Source organism: Notamacropus eugenii, chromosome 3 (assembly GCF_028372415.1).
Source record: "Notamacropus eugenii isolate mMacEug1 chromosome 3, mMacEug1.pri_v2, whole genome shotgun sequence".
NCBI classification, from domain to species: domain Eukaryota; kingdom Metazoa; phylum Chordata; class Mammalia; order Diprotodontia; family Macropodidae; genus Notamacropus; species Notamacropus eugenii.
The window spans coordinates 55,407,894-55,423,748 of NC_092874.1; the positions used below are offsets into that span (position 1 = coordinate 55,407,894).

Consider the following 15,855-nt stretch of genomic DNA (forward strand, 5'->3'; position numbering starts at 1 on the left):
GGAGGAAGTGTTGGTGCATGATTTTCTGTTTGCAGATGATTGTGCACTCAGTGCAGCCTCCGAAGCTGAGATGCAACAAAGTATGGATCAATTTTCTACTGCCTGTGCCAATTGTGGCCTAATAATTAACACCAAAAAAACACAGGTGCTCCATCAGCCACCACCACACCATCCATATGTGAAACCATCAGTAACAACAAATGGAGAAGTTTTGAATGCTGTGTATAAGTTCACTCATCTTGGTAGTGTACTTTCCAGGCACGTACACATTGACAATGAGATTGATGCACACATTGCCAGAGCTAGCTCAGTGTTTGAGAGTCTGCGAAGAAAGGTTTGGGAGAGAAGAAGTATTAGACTGACGACCAAACTGAAGCTCTACAGAATTGTTGTGCTGACCTCATTGTTATATGCTTGTGAAACATGGACAGTCTACCCGCACCATGCTAGGAAACTGAATCGCTTCCACTTGAATTGCTTTAGAAAGATTCTGAGGATCACTTAGCATGATAAGGTACCAGACACTGAAGTCCTTGCTTGAACTGAACTGCCAAGTATTCAAACTATGCTTCAGAGAGCACAGCTCTGATGGGCTGGTCATGTTCAAATGCAAAATGTACACTTGCCAAAAAGACTATTTTATGGAGAACTTGCATGGGACAGGTGATCACATGGTGGCCAAGAGAAACGATACAAGGACACTCTCAAGGTCTCTGTCAAGAACTTTGGATTTAACTGTGCAACATGGGAGACACTGCCACAGGACCACTCAGCATGGCGTGCCCACATAAGAAAAGGTGCTGTGCTCTTTGCGCAAAGTGGAATTGAGACAGCACAAAATAAACGGAGGATGTGCAAATTTGGGATATCCATCCCAAATATTCACACAGACTATCTGTGCCCAACCTGTGGTAGAGCATTCTGAGCTTGTATTGGTCTGATCAGTCACAGTCAGACACATTCAAATTTCACTTTACAATGGTGATGTCATTTTGGTCCTCTTCGAAGACAAAGGACAGACAACCAACCAACCAATTTTGATAATGATCAACTTTATAGTATAATTTGAAATAAACTTGATGATGCCGGCCTCCTTTCCTCATTTCCTCCTTCCCCATAATTCCCCTCAAACACTGTTTTCTACTTATTCTTTCTTTTTGAAAATTTTATTTATTTTTAATTTATGAAACAAAACAAACATTTCCATATCATAGTAGAATAGAAAAAGATGATTGCATATGCAACTGTAAATCTATTATGCACAACTTGCTATTCCTTTAAAATTTATCATAAAGTTATCATGAAATTTTCTTTTTTTCCTTCCCTCCCCCACCACGCAGACATGGCTACCATTAGACACAAATATGTGTATGTGCGTATATACATATATGCGTGTGTATACATGTGTGTATATATAAACTCTCTAAACACACTTCTATTTATCAGTTCCTTCTCTGGATACAGATAGCATCTTACTTCATAGGTCCTTTGTAGTTAATTGGGTATTTATAATAGTCAATATGACTTAGTCACTCAAAATTGTACTTAAAACAGTATTGCTGTTCCTGTATACAATGTTTTCCTGGTTCTGTTCATCTCAATCTTCATTATTTCATGCAAGCCTATGATAAAAATTTTGTTAGGGTTTACTTAATCTATGAAGTTCTTCTATGGTATATTATTAATATTGCATCAAATTATGTTAATTTGGATCATATTAACATTTTACTATACTGTCTCCATCCAGTCACAAATGGGATATTTCTTTAATTATTTAGTTAATTATTTCTGTTAAAGTTGTTTTATAGTATTTTTATAGTCTTCCTATAGTTCTTATGCATGCCTTGATATGCTAAAGTGTTCAATATATTTTGTTGGTAATTATGAGCTATATTTATCTTTGTAGTAATCTCTTCTGGTTTCTTTTAGTGATATACAATATGGGGAGGGGCCTTATATTTTACCTATTGATACCTTTCCAAAGCCTTCATTAACTATGTTGTTGAATCTCTTGAGATATTCTAATTATACCTTCCTATCGCTACTAAATAGAAATAACTTCTTTGATAATGCTTATTCCTTTCATTTCTTTTTTTTCTTGCCCTATAGCTATAGCTAAATTCTTAAAACTATGTAGGATGGTAATGGTGTCAGTGAACAGCTTTCCCTGTCTTTTTGGTGCATTTTGGTTTCTAATTCTTCACTGCATATGGTACTAGCTAGGTCTTTGTTTCAGATGGAGGGAGGATATTCATTGTTCTATCTTACAGATGCAGACTTCCTTTTGTTTTTAACTAAATCTATAATTTTGTTTGGTGCCTGGTACAGAGAAGGTGCTTAATGAGCATTTATTGATTACCTGACCAGTATAGGGAACTCCTAGTGAGGAATTTTACTCTTCTCACATCTGTCAGCAGCTCTCCTACAATTCCGTCTTAAGGTATTACTTGTAAGGCACTGGGAAGGTGACTTACCTACAAGAGTCACATAATCCAGTAAGTTTAAGAGGCAGTTCTTGAAACCAGGTCTTTCTGACTCTGAGGCAAGCTTTTCAGCAGCGGATTTCATCAATACCAGCTCCCTACAAAGTGGCAAATTCAGAGAGGCAAAGATCAGTATTAAACAAAATTATTCCACTTCAAAATGAGTCCCATTCCAACATCCCTCTTTTGTTAACACCATGATCCATCCTGCCATTGCTTTAGCTATTTCTTGCTGGTTGTTAGTCTATGTGAAAACATTGGTGAAACTCTCAAATACTTCTGCTCCAATGACCCTCTCAGTCATTTCTTTTTCAGTCATGTCTGACTTTTCATGACCCTCTTTGGGGTTTTCTTGGCAGAGATACTGGAGTGTTTTGCCTTTTTCTTCTTGAGCTCTTTTTACAGATGAAGAAACTAAGGCAAACAGTTAAGTGACTTGCCCAGGGTCACATAACTAAGTGCCTGAGGCCAGATTTGAACTCAGGATGATGAGTATTCCAGATTCCCGGTACAGCACTCTATCTACTGTACCACCTGGCCACTAAATCCTCTCTATAAAGGTGCTTTTAAGGTGTAACCTAAAGTCAAGAATATCTATTCACATATGCTTTGCTCATTGTAAGGGTATAAACTTGAAATTTTAATGCATTTTATTAAATAAGATGCAACGAAATTTCCTAAGTTTTAGTTTTTCATGATTTAGTCTCAAATGAACCCTTTGTTCACTATTTACTCAAAAATTATAGTCTTGGTTTTAAATAGATCAACTTTAATTTTCCTTTTTCTGGTAGCAGTCATCCTCAGAGAAGCCAGGTTTGCTGTAAATACAGAAGACAATTTAATTACATTAAGGAAAAAACTTTCTATTCCTATAAATACTGTTTCCAACATAAACGTATACATGTATTCTTATTAAAGTATATCACATTGTACAATCATGTGACTTAGTTTTTCTTATTGATAGGATCGATAATAGAACAGTAGAAGGAGTCTTTGAAATCATAGCATAAATAGATGAATTGATCATTGATCACAACGAATACATTTTAAAGTCACTTAACCTTTTTAACCAGAAACAATCACACCACCTACTAGCACTGGTGTAAGGATCAGAGAAACTTATATAAAGCATTTTGTAAATTTAAAGTACTGTATTAATGTGAGCTATTATTGAAACTCTCAGTTTTGTTGGCGTAGACCAGGGTGCCTTAATCTCTTGACTCATTGTGATCAGTCCCTTTCTCAATTTTGATTTTGGCAATTGGATTTTTTTTTTGTTCTCCATTTTTCTGATTAAATTTATGAATTCATTTTATTGATCTTTTCAAAAAGTTCTTTGTATATCAATCCAGTTATACTTTTGTTTCGTCTTGTTAAGATCTCCTATTTTAACAGTTTCCTCACTTTTGGCATTATGATTTGTTCACTTTAATTTAGCTTCAAGAAGCAAAGTTGCTTACTGCAAACTCATTGCCAAAACAATAATTTGCATTTTTACTAGTGTCCACATTTTTTCACATTAACCAAATTTGTCTTTAAACACAGAAATATGAAACCAGGGTGGGAGACAAAGGAACTCAGCTGTCAGGGGGTCAGAAACAGCGCATTGCAATTGCTCGAGCCCTCATCAGAAACCCTCATATCCTGCTGTTGGATGAAGCCACATCAGCACTGGATACAGAAAGTGAAAAGGTATGGGCTTATTGTACTCATACTCTGAAAGAGCCCACTTTTTTTTTTTTTACTATGAATACTTAGTATATTCATAAGCATAGAGGCCAGAATGGTAGTATAAAGGAGACAGAGGGAACATGCATTTATTAAACACATACTGAATGCTAGGAATTGTGCTAGGCACTTTGCTCATATCATCCTAACAATAATGCTGGGAGATGAGTGCCATTCTTAAGCCCATTTTACAGCTGAAAAAACTGAGGTAGACAAGAGGTTAAGTGACTTTCCCATGATTACTCAGTAAGTGTCTGGATTTGAACTCAAGTTTTCCTCGCTCTGGGTGCACAGTACCTCTTAGCTGCTTATAAAAGTTTAGTCTTGGAATCAGAAAGAACATAGTGTAGCTACAGTAACCCTGGGTCATTAATTTCAGGACTCAGTACCCCACCCAGTTCTTTACGACTATACAGCTAGGTCCCTACTAGTGAGAGTGATTAATCTCTCTGAAGTGGTCACATTATTAAAATTTGAATGGCATATTTCCATTGGGCTAGAACCTATGACCCTATTCTTATATAATTGCAACATTAAATAGTGTTAATTTGAATGCATGTGACCACTTTGGGGACATTCATTATCCCAACTAGTGGGGACCTAGGTATGAGTTACAGATGTGTTACTGTGCTGCATTGATGAGGAAAGTCATGTCATGGTCCACTGATGGTATCAAAGGAATCTTCTTATGCTTTAAAATGATCAATCAGTGGAACCAGGAAAATCAGAGGTTGGGAACCATAGTACTGGTAACTGACCATTGCTTTAGGAGTTATACAAATTCTTCATTTCCTGTTCTCAGTTGTCATAGTCAACATAGGACCTAAAACTGAATATAGAGAGGATGAGACAGTCACAAAACTGCTGTCTATTTGGGACTAAGGATCGAGAAATTATTTTTGGTTTTGTTGTTATTGTTTTGTGTGGGAAAGAAACCAAGTACACACAGATCTCTTGAGTTGTGTCCATAACTTGCAAATAGCAAAGAATTATTCCAGTCTTCAGAGAAGAGTCTTGCTTCAAAAACCACCTGGTAAAATGGAAGCATCCAAACTCTCCTATGTGTTTTGCTGCTAAGGCCGGCCAAAAAGCTTCCAAAAACCTTGGTGTATACATATACAAATGCAACATGGTAGCACATGCAGAAAACAGAGATTTTAATAAATGTTTTTAATGGTGGGATGATGTCAGACAGAGTGAGAAACAAGTATTAATATGTATGCTGTGATGGCACATGTATAACTTATTCCGAATTGCTTATCATTTTAGGGATGGAAAAGGGACAGAGGGAGGGAGAGAATTTGGAACTTAATATTTTTAAATGTTAAAGATCCTTTTTACATGCAAATGGGAAAAATAAAATGTTATTTAAAAGCAAAAACAAAAAATGTATACTAGTTTTAAAATGATCTGACACAAAACCACAAGCAAAACACATTTTGTTAGAGAAATGAAGTGGAAAGAATATATTGAAGGAGAAGGAATTTAAAACTTAGAATTGTTTTTTCTCTTATAAATGACCACGTATGTCATTACTGTCTAGGTTGTCCAAGAAGCCTTGGACAAGGCCAGAGAAGGTCGTACCTGTATTGTGATCGCTCACCGCCTCTCCACCATCCAGAATGCCGACCTTATTGTGGTATTCCAGAACGGCAAGATCAAAGAACAAGGAACACACCAGCAGCTGCTGGCTCAGAAAGGCTTCTACTTTTCACTGGTCACTGTTCAGAGTGGGGCAAAGCGCATGTGAGCTCCATTCACTCTGTGCATTTCATAAATCAAATATTTCCTGTATTTGTGTTTAAAAAATGGAATAATAGCCATAAACTTCTGCCATAAGTGCCGGAAAGCAAGTCCTGTAGGCTGTCTCATCTACTGCTACAACTGGATCTCTGGCCATAGAATTCAGTGACTCCAGAAAAGAAAGAACACTTAAGGAAAATCTACCATTGTCCCATGCATTATGAAACTTATGGGAGTGTTGAGGATAGCTAGTCTGTTTGTTTTTTAACAACTGTCTAAGCAATTTTATTTTTTATTCCTAGTCTCCTTCAGAAAGTAGTTGACTTTCCTTGCTTAAAAAAAAAATGAGATGCTGTGACTAAAGGGTGGGAACTCCTGAAATAACTGTTTTGTAAAATATAAGAGCCTATAATAAAAACTGAACATTTCTTGGACTAGTATAATATTGTTCAAACCTAAACTGAGAATACCACTTCCCAATGAAAATACTGTAGATTGTAAAGTATTTGGTTCAAAATAAAAGAACGCTACTCTGTCCTTTTCTCATGCTGGGTCCTACAAAGTTGTACAACCTTGTTCATTCTTGTATTTAATCCTGTGTGTTACTTTTCAACTTCTGTTATTATGGCCAGCTAAGCAAAGATTGGAAACAAAGCAATATTCATCCATTTGTTTGGGCCAGAAGAGAAATGCTAAATCATGAAACTGGATCTTCCTTTGGTGTATTGTTAATATTTTGCGCTGCTGCTGCAAAGTGTTGTTAAAGAATTCTATTATTTTTGCACTTTGAAAAATACAAAACTGTGTTATTGTTTTCATTTCACTACTGACTTACCTTCCATGGAATTAATTCCCTACAATGTCAACCCAGTTTCACAATGTAGGAGCCTTCAGATACTGTGAGTTCAGATGTGTTGGATTACAAGGTCTCCTCTCTCAAATTATGATATTGTTAACCAGAAATCATAGGGCAACAATCTGCAAAAAAAAAATAATAATAATAACTAGGACCCTCTCTTAATTAGCGTTCTCTCAAGCATAATGTGATTCCTAAGTTTTATTGAGAACAACCCTGACCCAAATGAAAACTCCTCTTCTGTGATGCTGACAAACCTCAAGGTGATTAATTATGCTATCCACCAGGGAGTGCTAGTAATATTTTGAAATGTGACCTATTACTGCCTAAAGACTTCTTTATATGAAAATAATTTTAAGGGGGAAAATTACAGCATTAAAATATTGGCCTACTGAAATTCTTTCACACAAACATGGGTGTTTGTGTGACAACACAGAGGGTCCCAGGTGAAATATTTTAAGAGGTGTTTAAGACCAAGATGATCGTGACGTTGATCAGTTCTGTGAAAGCATGGCAGAACCCAGGAACAGTAGATGGGAAGGAGGCATCATGTTTTCCTCACATCCTGGTTCCCTCCCCCCCCCCCATGTGGGTAAACTTATGGGTTGGACCAGATGTTTTTTCCTGTGTAAAGGGGTTGATGCCCCACTGGTCAGAGAGAGAAGGGCTGGAGATATCTATTTTTAACATCTATATCCCTTGGGCAATCCTCTTAAATAATGAGTCATCAGCACTGTTTCACTTAACTGGTATATTAATGTTCCAGAAATGACTTACCAACATCTAGTATATATTGAGTACCTATTAGGTTTATAACTAGTTTCTCAGCATTGTGGTAGGTTCTATGATAGATATTAAGAAAGTATGACAGCTCGTCCTTGCCCAAGATACAGTCTAGTTGAAGAGAAAATATGCATAAAACAAAAATTCTTACGTAGACACTGCTATCAAGTCTTAAATACGTAGCGTATAAGGTATTGTAGGAAAAGCACTTGGCTGCAGTCTGAAGACCTGAGTTCAAATCACAGCTCTACTATTTACTAGCTCTAGTCATCTCTGAGTTGGGAGGAGACAACAACCGACCTCTGAGTTTCAGGTTCCTCACTTGTAAAAGGAAATGTTCAAGAAAACATTTTCTCAAAGATTACTTGCAGCTCTGTAAGCAAATATAAATATTTAAAATATAAATAATTTCTATTAATATTCAAAGGAACTATAGAGGAGGGAACCAGTTTAAAAAGGTGACAGAAGTGAGTGAGTGGATGTGAATGAGAAAAGAAGAAAATAAGTCAAAAGATAATTTTAAAGTTTTGAGAATGATGTGTTTGACAGTGAAGCTGGAAAGGAAGCTGGCTTTGAAAGGATGATAAGCTTGGTTTGATATGGCAAGCAAGATAATGCAAGTGGAAACTGAATTAAACATTTGCAGATAAGAGACCAGAGTTGTGGGTAGGTACCCAGGGTACCCAGGAAATTATTGCCACGAAGTATAACTATGAAGTCCATTTATTTCTCATTCTAGATCTTCTTGCCTACTCCTAAAATGTCCTATTTCTGCACAGTTTCTAATCCAAATCTACCAGCTTCTTTTTCTAAATAATCTTAGATCTTGAAGAAAAGAGGATCCTTTCTTGCTCATCTGAGCACAACACCCATTCATTAAAAATATTTTATTCATTTCTGCCAAGCAGGCTAGGGATGTTTTTCCGATTCCTACTCAGGAAGTCCAGTAGTCTTATATGGATTTCTTGACATATCCCTTCACTTTCTCTTATTGCTTACATTTCTCTCTTCCCCAGATGCCTAGATGCCAAGCTTGGACTCCATTTTACATCTTTCAGGCAATCTGAGGCTTTCACAAATTAATATTTATACAACCCTGTCATTTATGTAGGATATATAAAATGGCTCATTTCCAGGTTGCATATATGTGGGTAGTGCATTCATAATCGAAACATCAACTAGTTTTCCCTTGATGACTAGGCATGGAACACTGTTTAAAGGACCACACAGAACACCAGGGTGGGGAGCAGCAGGGAACTGAGGGGAGAAAAGGAGAGGAAATCTACTAGTAGCTTTTCTTTTACATTAGTGTTTTTTTGCAATTCTTTTACAATTGTGTTCAACCTTTTAAAAGAAATCTAAGTAGAATATCATTTAATTTTACCTTAAAAATGCTTTCCTTTAATCATCAAAATCGGATGTCCAAATTTATTTAGAGATAGAAAAAGCCATTTCTTTCATTTATAGCCCTTTGCACCAATTTTGCTGCCGAGTACTTCAAGTCCAGTTATCCCCCTTTGAACCTTTAACACCGAGGTGAACAAACTCTGCCCTTTGAGCATAGAAACATCAACGTTACTGAGCAGGAGAACGGAAATTCGAGCAGATGAGTTTTACTTTTCATTTTCTGCTGATGTAAAGGACTCCTTTATCCTAAGGCATATTTGCAGAGAGACCACTGGACACAGAACAAAGTATGTTTGGGATCTGATTAAAAAATGACTGGCATGCAAATATTGGGAGAACGTCAAATCCAAAAGAGATTAAATAATCTTATTTTCCTTTGCAAAGTTTTAATTATTCTTATAGGGATGATTCCTTCCAATGTGATGTGTCATTCAATTCAGCAAGCATTTTATCAATTCATTCTGTTTTCAAGGGGAGATGTCTAGGGAGCCAGACTTCGGGAAGACTTGTATTCAAATCCTGCCTCTGACACCTAACTGCAAACCTGAAACTAGTCACTTAATCCCATAGTATACCAAGGCTTTCACTAAAACTATAAACTGCAAAATTGTTTTTACTCTTTACTGGTAGAGAGAGTCCTCCCGTTCTTACCCCAGTGAAATCACAAATATGGGGGGGGGGGGGAGTGGGGAGGGTGGAATTGTGCAATATACTACGCTAGGGGCTTCAAAAGAAAATATAGCAGAGGGGGAAAAGGGGGAAAGGGAAAAGTCAATGTAAGTTTGAATCTCAGCTCTGCCACTGTGTGACCTTGGACAAGTCACTTGTCAACTCTGAGCTCGTTTTCTCATCTGCTAAAGGAGAAGTTTGGAGTAGCTGATCTCTGAGGTTCCTTCCAATTCCAGATCTGTGATCTCTAATCCTGAAACTTACATTATCCTCAGAGATACAACCTGTAATGCAGGTAAGTAATTTTAGGAGGAAGAAATCACTCTGTAGAAGGATCAGGAGAAACTTCCCATAGGAGTTAGCCCCTGAGCTCTACCCAGAGCTGGTCTTTTCAGGAAACTGAAAGACCCATGTGAGGAAGTGTAGCCCCCCATGCAAAAGCAAAAAGAAGAAGGAGATAGAATACAAAGGGGCCTTAATTTAAAGAGGCCAAAGTCATCTACTGTATCCCAGGCTATCACCAGTTGTCTTAACTTTTGTCTTGCCCCTGAACGTCATTGGCTCTAAAGGAGAGAGTGAGGCTGATGACTCCACAGCTCTGCCTCACTAAAATCTAATTCACAAGGAAGTCAACACATCAGCCTCATGATGTCTTTGGTTCTCTTGGAAAACGAAGGATCAACAAGAAGACCAATTTGGCTGTAAGATTCAGTGCACCAAGGGGAACAGTGTGAATTAAGTAGAGAAAGGGAGGTGGAGTCAACTTCTTGTAGGTTTTAATGCTGAGCTGAGGAGTTTATATTTCATTCTAAACTGAACCAGTTAAAGATTTGAACATGGAAGTGACACAGTCAGTTCTATACTTAGGAAGATGATTTTGGTAACCACATTGAGGATAGATTGGTCTAGATTTGTTTCCCTGTCCAGCTTTGGATATTTATTTTAACATACTGGTATCTTCTGACTTAACCATATCCCTCTTAATTTGGTGTCTGATAACTGGTGATTAGCCCTAACTAGCTTGGAAAAAAAGGTAAAAAATCCAAAGAAGGCAACACCACCAGTCTATTTCCTTTTTCCTGATGGATAGAACTTGGCCTATGCTTTTTGCTTCATGATCCTATTTCCTAATTCACAGGGCATCTGACCCTGCCAGACTCAAAAGGTTATCTTATGAAGTGTCAAGAACACTATGGGACCAGGTTGTGACAATGTCCACCCTCCATTTCCTTGGACTTAGAGACCTTTATCAAGGTTGTAAGATTCTAAATAACTTAAATCCACAGATCATTTCCAATAAGGTCTTCTTGTTTCTAATAGTTTCACTATCCTCTGCTAACTGTAAATCATCACCAAAAGTGATCAATTCCAATTTCACAGGTTTTTTTTCTTTGGCCTCTCCACTCTCTGAAAGAGATGTCTACAGAGAAATGAACAAAAACTAAACCTTCAAAAGAAAAAAAAGTATATAGAAAGAGAGAACTAATGAATTTCTGAATCATTGATTACCAAACTGTTTTTAAAAGTTGCAACACCCTAGCATTGTTTGCTTAATGACTCATTCTCCCTACTCCCAAGAGTGCCAGAATAGGTTTTGATTTAGAAATTTTTCTCTGTTCTGTCACATATATGGAAATGCTCATTTTGTTTGATGTTTGTTAACTTCAGAATAAAAATGTAATTAAAAAAAGAATTTCACAGCATCCTTTGAAGTCGCAGAAAATGTCAGAAGACCAAAAATTAATTAAATTAATCAATCAAATGGCATTTATTAAGGTCTTAAAATTAAGGCTGAGAATCATTGACTGAGTTAATTGATATGGAACTGTAAATTTGAGTCTTATAGGAAATAGTCCATTCCCTCCCCTAAATTATTTTGAGATATTTTTGGATTGTGTTTACAAATACTTGGACATGTGGCTAAACAAAGAGTGGCATTTTGCAAAGTTATAGTTTTATGACAACCTCGTCTACTTCAACATAAATAACCTTCAATCTTTGACTAGTTTCTGTCCATTTTGTTGCTCTGCATGGCATAGCTAGCCAACATAAGAGTTTCATGAGGCAATTTGACCTTGGACCTCCCAAGGCTACCCTTGTGTGTTATTTCTCTAGGCTGGAATAAACAATATTATCTCAGTGTTTATTAACAATATCTCCACTGAATGTTTCTAAAAGTGAAATGCAGAGCTGCCTACAAGTCTACCATGGCTTAGAAAGGTAAAAAACAGAACACAAGGAACCAAATCATTATCATCCCCATCACTGACTACATCGAGCGCCTGGGGATGTGCTGGACACCATGTACTTAAAAGAATCCTTTTTATCTCATGCATTTTATAAGAAGGAGGAAAGAGTAGGGATTCAAGAAATATTTTTTAAAAGAAAAGTTACAAAGGACTAGCAGTTGTTTTAGAGATGAAGTGGTGAGAAAAAAACTTGAGGTGGGGGGAGGTGTACTGAATGGAAAGATGATTGATTTTGGAATCAAAGGACTGGGTCTGAATCCTGAATCTGCTCCATTCCATCTTTACCAAATCTGTCTGGGCCTCAGTTTCCTCATGTATAAAGTGTTAGATGACTTCCATCAGAAGTCACCTTCCTGCTCTAAATTTATGATCTTATGACATGGGTTGGAGTATGTGAGATTAGGGTTGGTGGGAAATAAGCTATATAAACCAAGGCTAAGTATATAAAATTTAGAGAGATGTCAAAAAGATTAAGCAGTAGAAAGTTTGAAAACAACTGAGATCTTGTGCAACAGACCTGTGCATATAGGAGAGTGACAGTTCACCTGGGAACCAGTTACAAACTAGGGAATAAAAGGATGGAATCATTAGCTAGATACAAACACAACCAAAGTAGAAAAAAAAAACACCTAAGGATGTTCAAATCAGAAAACCTGAAAGGAACTTCTAGGTTGCCTTTCTATCTCATAGCAAAATCAGTTGTTGTTCAGTTGTTTTTCAGTCACGTGTGGTTCTGATTGTAACTCCATTTGGGGTTTTCTTGGCAAACGCAGTGCAATGGTTTGCCATTTCCTTCTCAGGCTTATTTTACAGATGAAGAAACTGAGATAAACAAGGTTACGTGACTTGCCCAGGGTCACCCAGCTAGTAAGTGTCTGAGGCCAGATTTGAACTCAGGCACATGAATCTTCCTGACTTCAGGCATGGTACTCTAGCCACTATGGTCCAAGCAAAATCATAACTGCCTGATAAAAATCTGTCCATATAAAGTGCCTTGTAGAACATAATGCACTACCTAAATGTGAGCTATTATTATCATCATAAAGATCTCTAGAGAATAAGATTCCATGTGGCTGACATGCATACAGGGCTATAATTATAACTATGATTATTATTATAGTTTAAATCTTACTGTATATAATAAAATAAAAACACTGAATCATAAAATTTTCATTCATATACAAAAGGCAATTATATTGGTCCATCTATGCAAGAATCCATGAAAAAAAATACTCATTTTATTTTGATATTTCACATATTTCTATTTATAAATATATTTGATCATTAGAGAAATAAAAATCAAAGCAATTCTGAGGTTCCATATCCCACCAATCAGATTGATAAAGATTACTAAAAAAGGAAATGACTGATACCAGAGGATCTGTAAGGAAAACAGTTGCATGGATGGTGTAGCTTATGAAAGGTTCCAATCAGTTTGGAAAACAATTTGGAATGATACACAAAATAGTATAGCTCTACTGAGGCTTTCCCCCAAAGAGATTAAAGAAAAGAAAAGATCCTATGGGTATAAACATACTTATATTTTTGTGTTGGAAAAATAAAGAAAACTGAAGGGATGCCCATCAGTTTGGGAATGATAAAACAAATTAGCATATGAATGAGGATTAAAGATAATTTTAAAACTATATGGAAAGACTTATATGAATTGATACAGAGTGAAATGAGCAGAGTCAGAAGAAATATATTCACACACACATAATATCAGTATTATAAAAATGAACAATTTTTCCTTGCTGGCTCTGTGGAATGACCTTCCCATTAGATGGTTTGAATATCTGTGATCTTAGGGCCTTCTCTCTGAGATTAATTAATTTAAATTAAATTAACATTAATTTAAATTAATAATTCAATAATAAATTAACAATTTAAATTAATTCATTGAACCTGTATGTATTTTGTTTATAAGTGTTTGCATGTTGTCTCCCTCACTAGGTTAGAGATGCTTTTTGGGAAGCTGGAATTGTTTTTTTGTCTTTGTATCCCCAGCACTTAGCACAGTGATTAACACATTGTTGTTCCGTCCTTTTTCAATCATGTCTGTCTCTTTGTGATCCCATTTGGAATTTTCTTGCCAGAAATACTGGAGTGGTTTGTCATTTCCTTCTCTAGCTCATTTTACAGATGAGGAAACTGAGGCAAACAGGGAGAAGTGACTTGCCCAGCGTCACATAGCTACTAAATGTCTGAGGACTGCTTTGAGCTCAGGAAGATGAGTTTTCCTGACTCTAGGCCAGGCACTCTCTCCACTGTACCAACTTGCTGGCCTCCTTTTCAGAATAATGATGCTTTAAAAATAATTGATGATAATATCACATTTCAGTGAAAGGTTAATAAAAATAAACGTGTCGTTTCTTTGGGGTTTTTTTCCCTTCCTATTCAACTCCATGGACTTTCTGAAAATATACCCATGGACCCCAGGTTAAGAAGCCCTCTTCTATAGCTAAATATTTCATCACTGAATGATTAGTCTACTGGTGCTGAGCCTCTAGACACTAATCTAGATTGATTCTCAGAAAGCAGAGACTTGCTGGGACTGTATCCAAAAGCTTTTCTATCATGCTGTATCCTGCCAGACCTTACAAGGCACTGGCATAGCCTTCCAAAGCTCATCATCCCTCCCACCACAGTGAGGCACTGGAGCAGGTCAAATTAACGATAACAACCGATAGCATTTGTGTAGCGCTTTAATACTTGTAAAGTGATTTACAAATATTAGTGTTGGACCCGGAGTCAGGAACACGCAAGTTCTGAAATTCTGAGAAGGTGCCCATTGGTTTCACCAATGGCGAAAGCATCCATGACACAAATAAGCTGAAGATCCTCTGCCACAGAAAAATAAAACTTTCCAAAGTATTGGCTGTTTCCTAAGTTTAAGGCACTGTGGGCAATTAAAAAAATTAATTAAAAGTTGTTCCTGATCTTAAATGTCTATAGTTTGGTGGAGGAATTTATAATCTATTATATCAGGAGATAGTGCAGTGATATTGCCATAGAAACATAAAGGGAACTCAAAATTGGGTGGAATCCAGTTGGATACACAAATACATAGATGTTCACAGGACTTTTTCCAGCAAAGATACACATTCTACTTGGGATCTCATCCCTCAAAACCAATAGATACAAAGACTGTTTTCCTTCAAAGGCAAATTCCCTGTGTTAGTTCAGACAAATGCACACACACACACACTCACACACACACACACACACACACACACACACAACCTCTTTAGTATTATTTGACACTTTAAACTTCAGATTCTTTCTCCATCTTCATCCCTCACATTCCCATCTTTCTCCTACTTCTTTTGTAGAGATGGAGAAGACTTTATTAAGTTACTTGTCAACCATCTTTTCTTCAGGCTTCACAATTCAATTTATTTGCATGTCACTTCATGTTCAGGAGATTCCTAATTGATGCAGAGCAGACACAACATGTCTCTGTCAGGGTCTTGAAATAGTGACCAAAAGAACCCACCTCAGGATCCTGCATTGGTCTAATTATAGTAGACAGGAATAAGAGCAGAGTGGTTTGAATGGAGAACAGAAAAAGTTCAAACTAAAAAAATTCTCTCCCTTTTCTTCAGTTTGTTCATGTGGGAGATAAAATCTCAACTAAGTCCCAGGTGAAGTCAAAGTTAATCTTTCAAGATGGCTTCTGCCAAGAATGCTGATGGTATGCCACACGGTCATAAAAAGAATGTCAGAATTCAGGAAAATGTGGGAAGGCAATGAAAATAAGAACAATATTGGCCAACATATATGTGGAATTTTAAGGTTTGCAAGGTAATTTATCTTACTTGATCCCCACAATAACTTACGAGGTGGGTGCTATTATTATCCATCTTTGACAGATGAGGAAACTGAACTGAGAGAAATCAAATAACTTTGCCCTAATCACACAGCTAGTGAGATAGGA

At 36.8% G+C, this 15,855-nt stretch overlaps 1 protein-coding gene across 5 annotated transcripts in view; it reads left to right on the plus strand.

Annotated features, from left to right (window-relative positions):
* Positions 1 to 6,777, plus strand: part of ABCB1 (ATP binding cassette subfamily B member 1) — a 198,381-nt gene extending 191,604 nt beyond the window's left edge. For all 5 annotated transcript variants that reach the window (XM_072651588.1, XM_072651590.1, XM_072651586.1 and 2 more), the window contains 2 exons: positions 4,029 to 4,175; positions 5,755 to 6,777. In XM_072651588.1, the coding sequence (XP_072507689.1) occupies positions 4,029 to 4,175; positions 5,755 to 5,961 (354 nt within the window). In that variant the 3' untranslated portion in view covers positions 5,962 to 6,777. The remainder of the gene's footprint in view (positions 1 to 4,028; positions 4,176 to 5,754) is intronic.
* Positions 6,778 to 15,855: the final 9,078 nt, after the last annotated feature.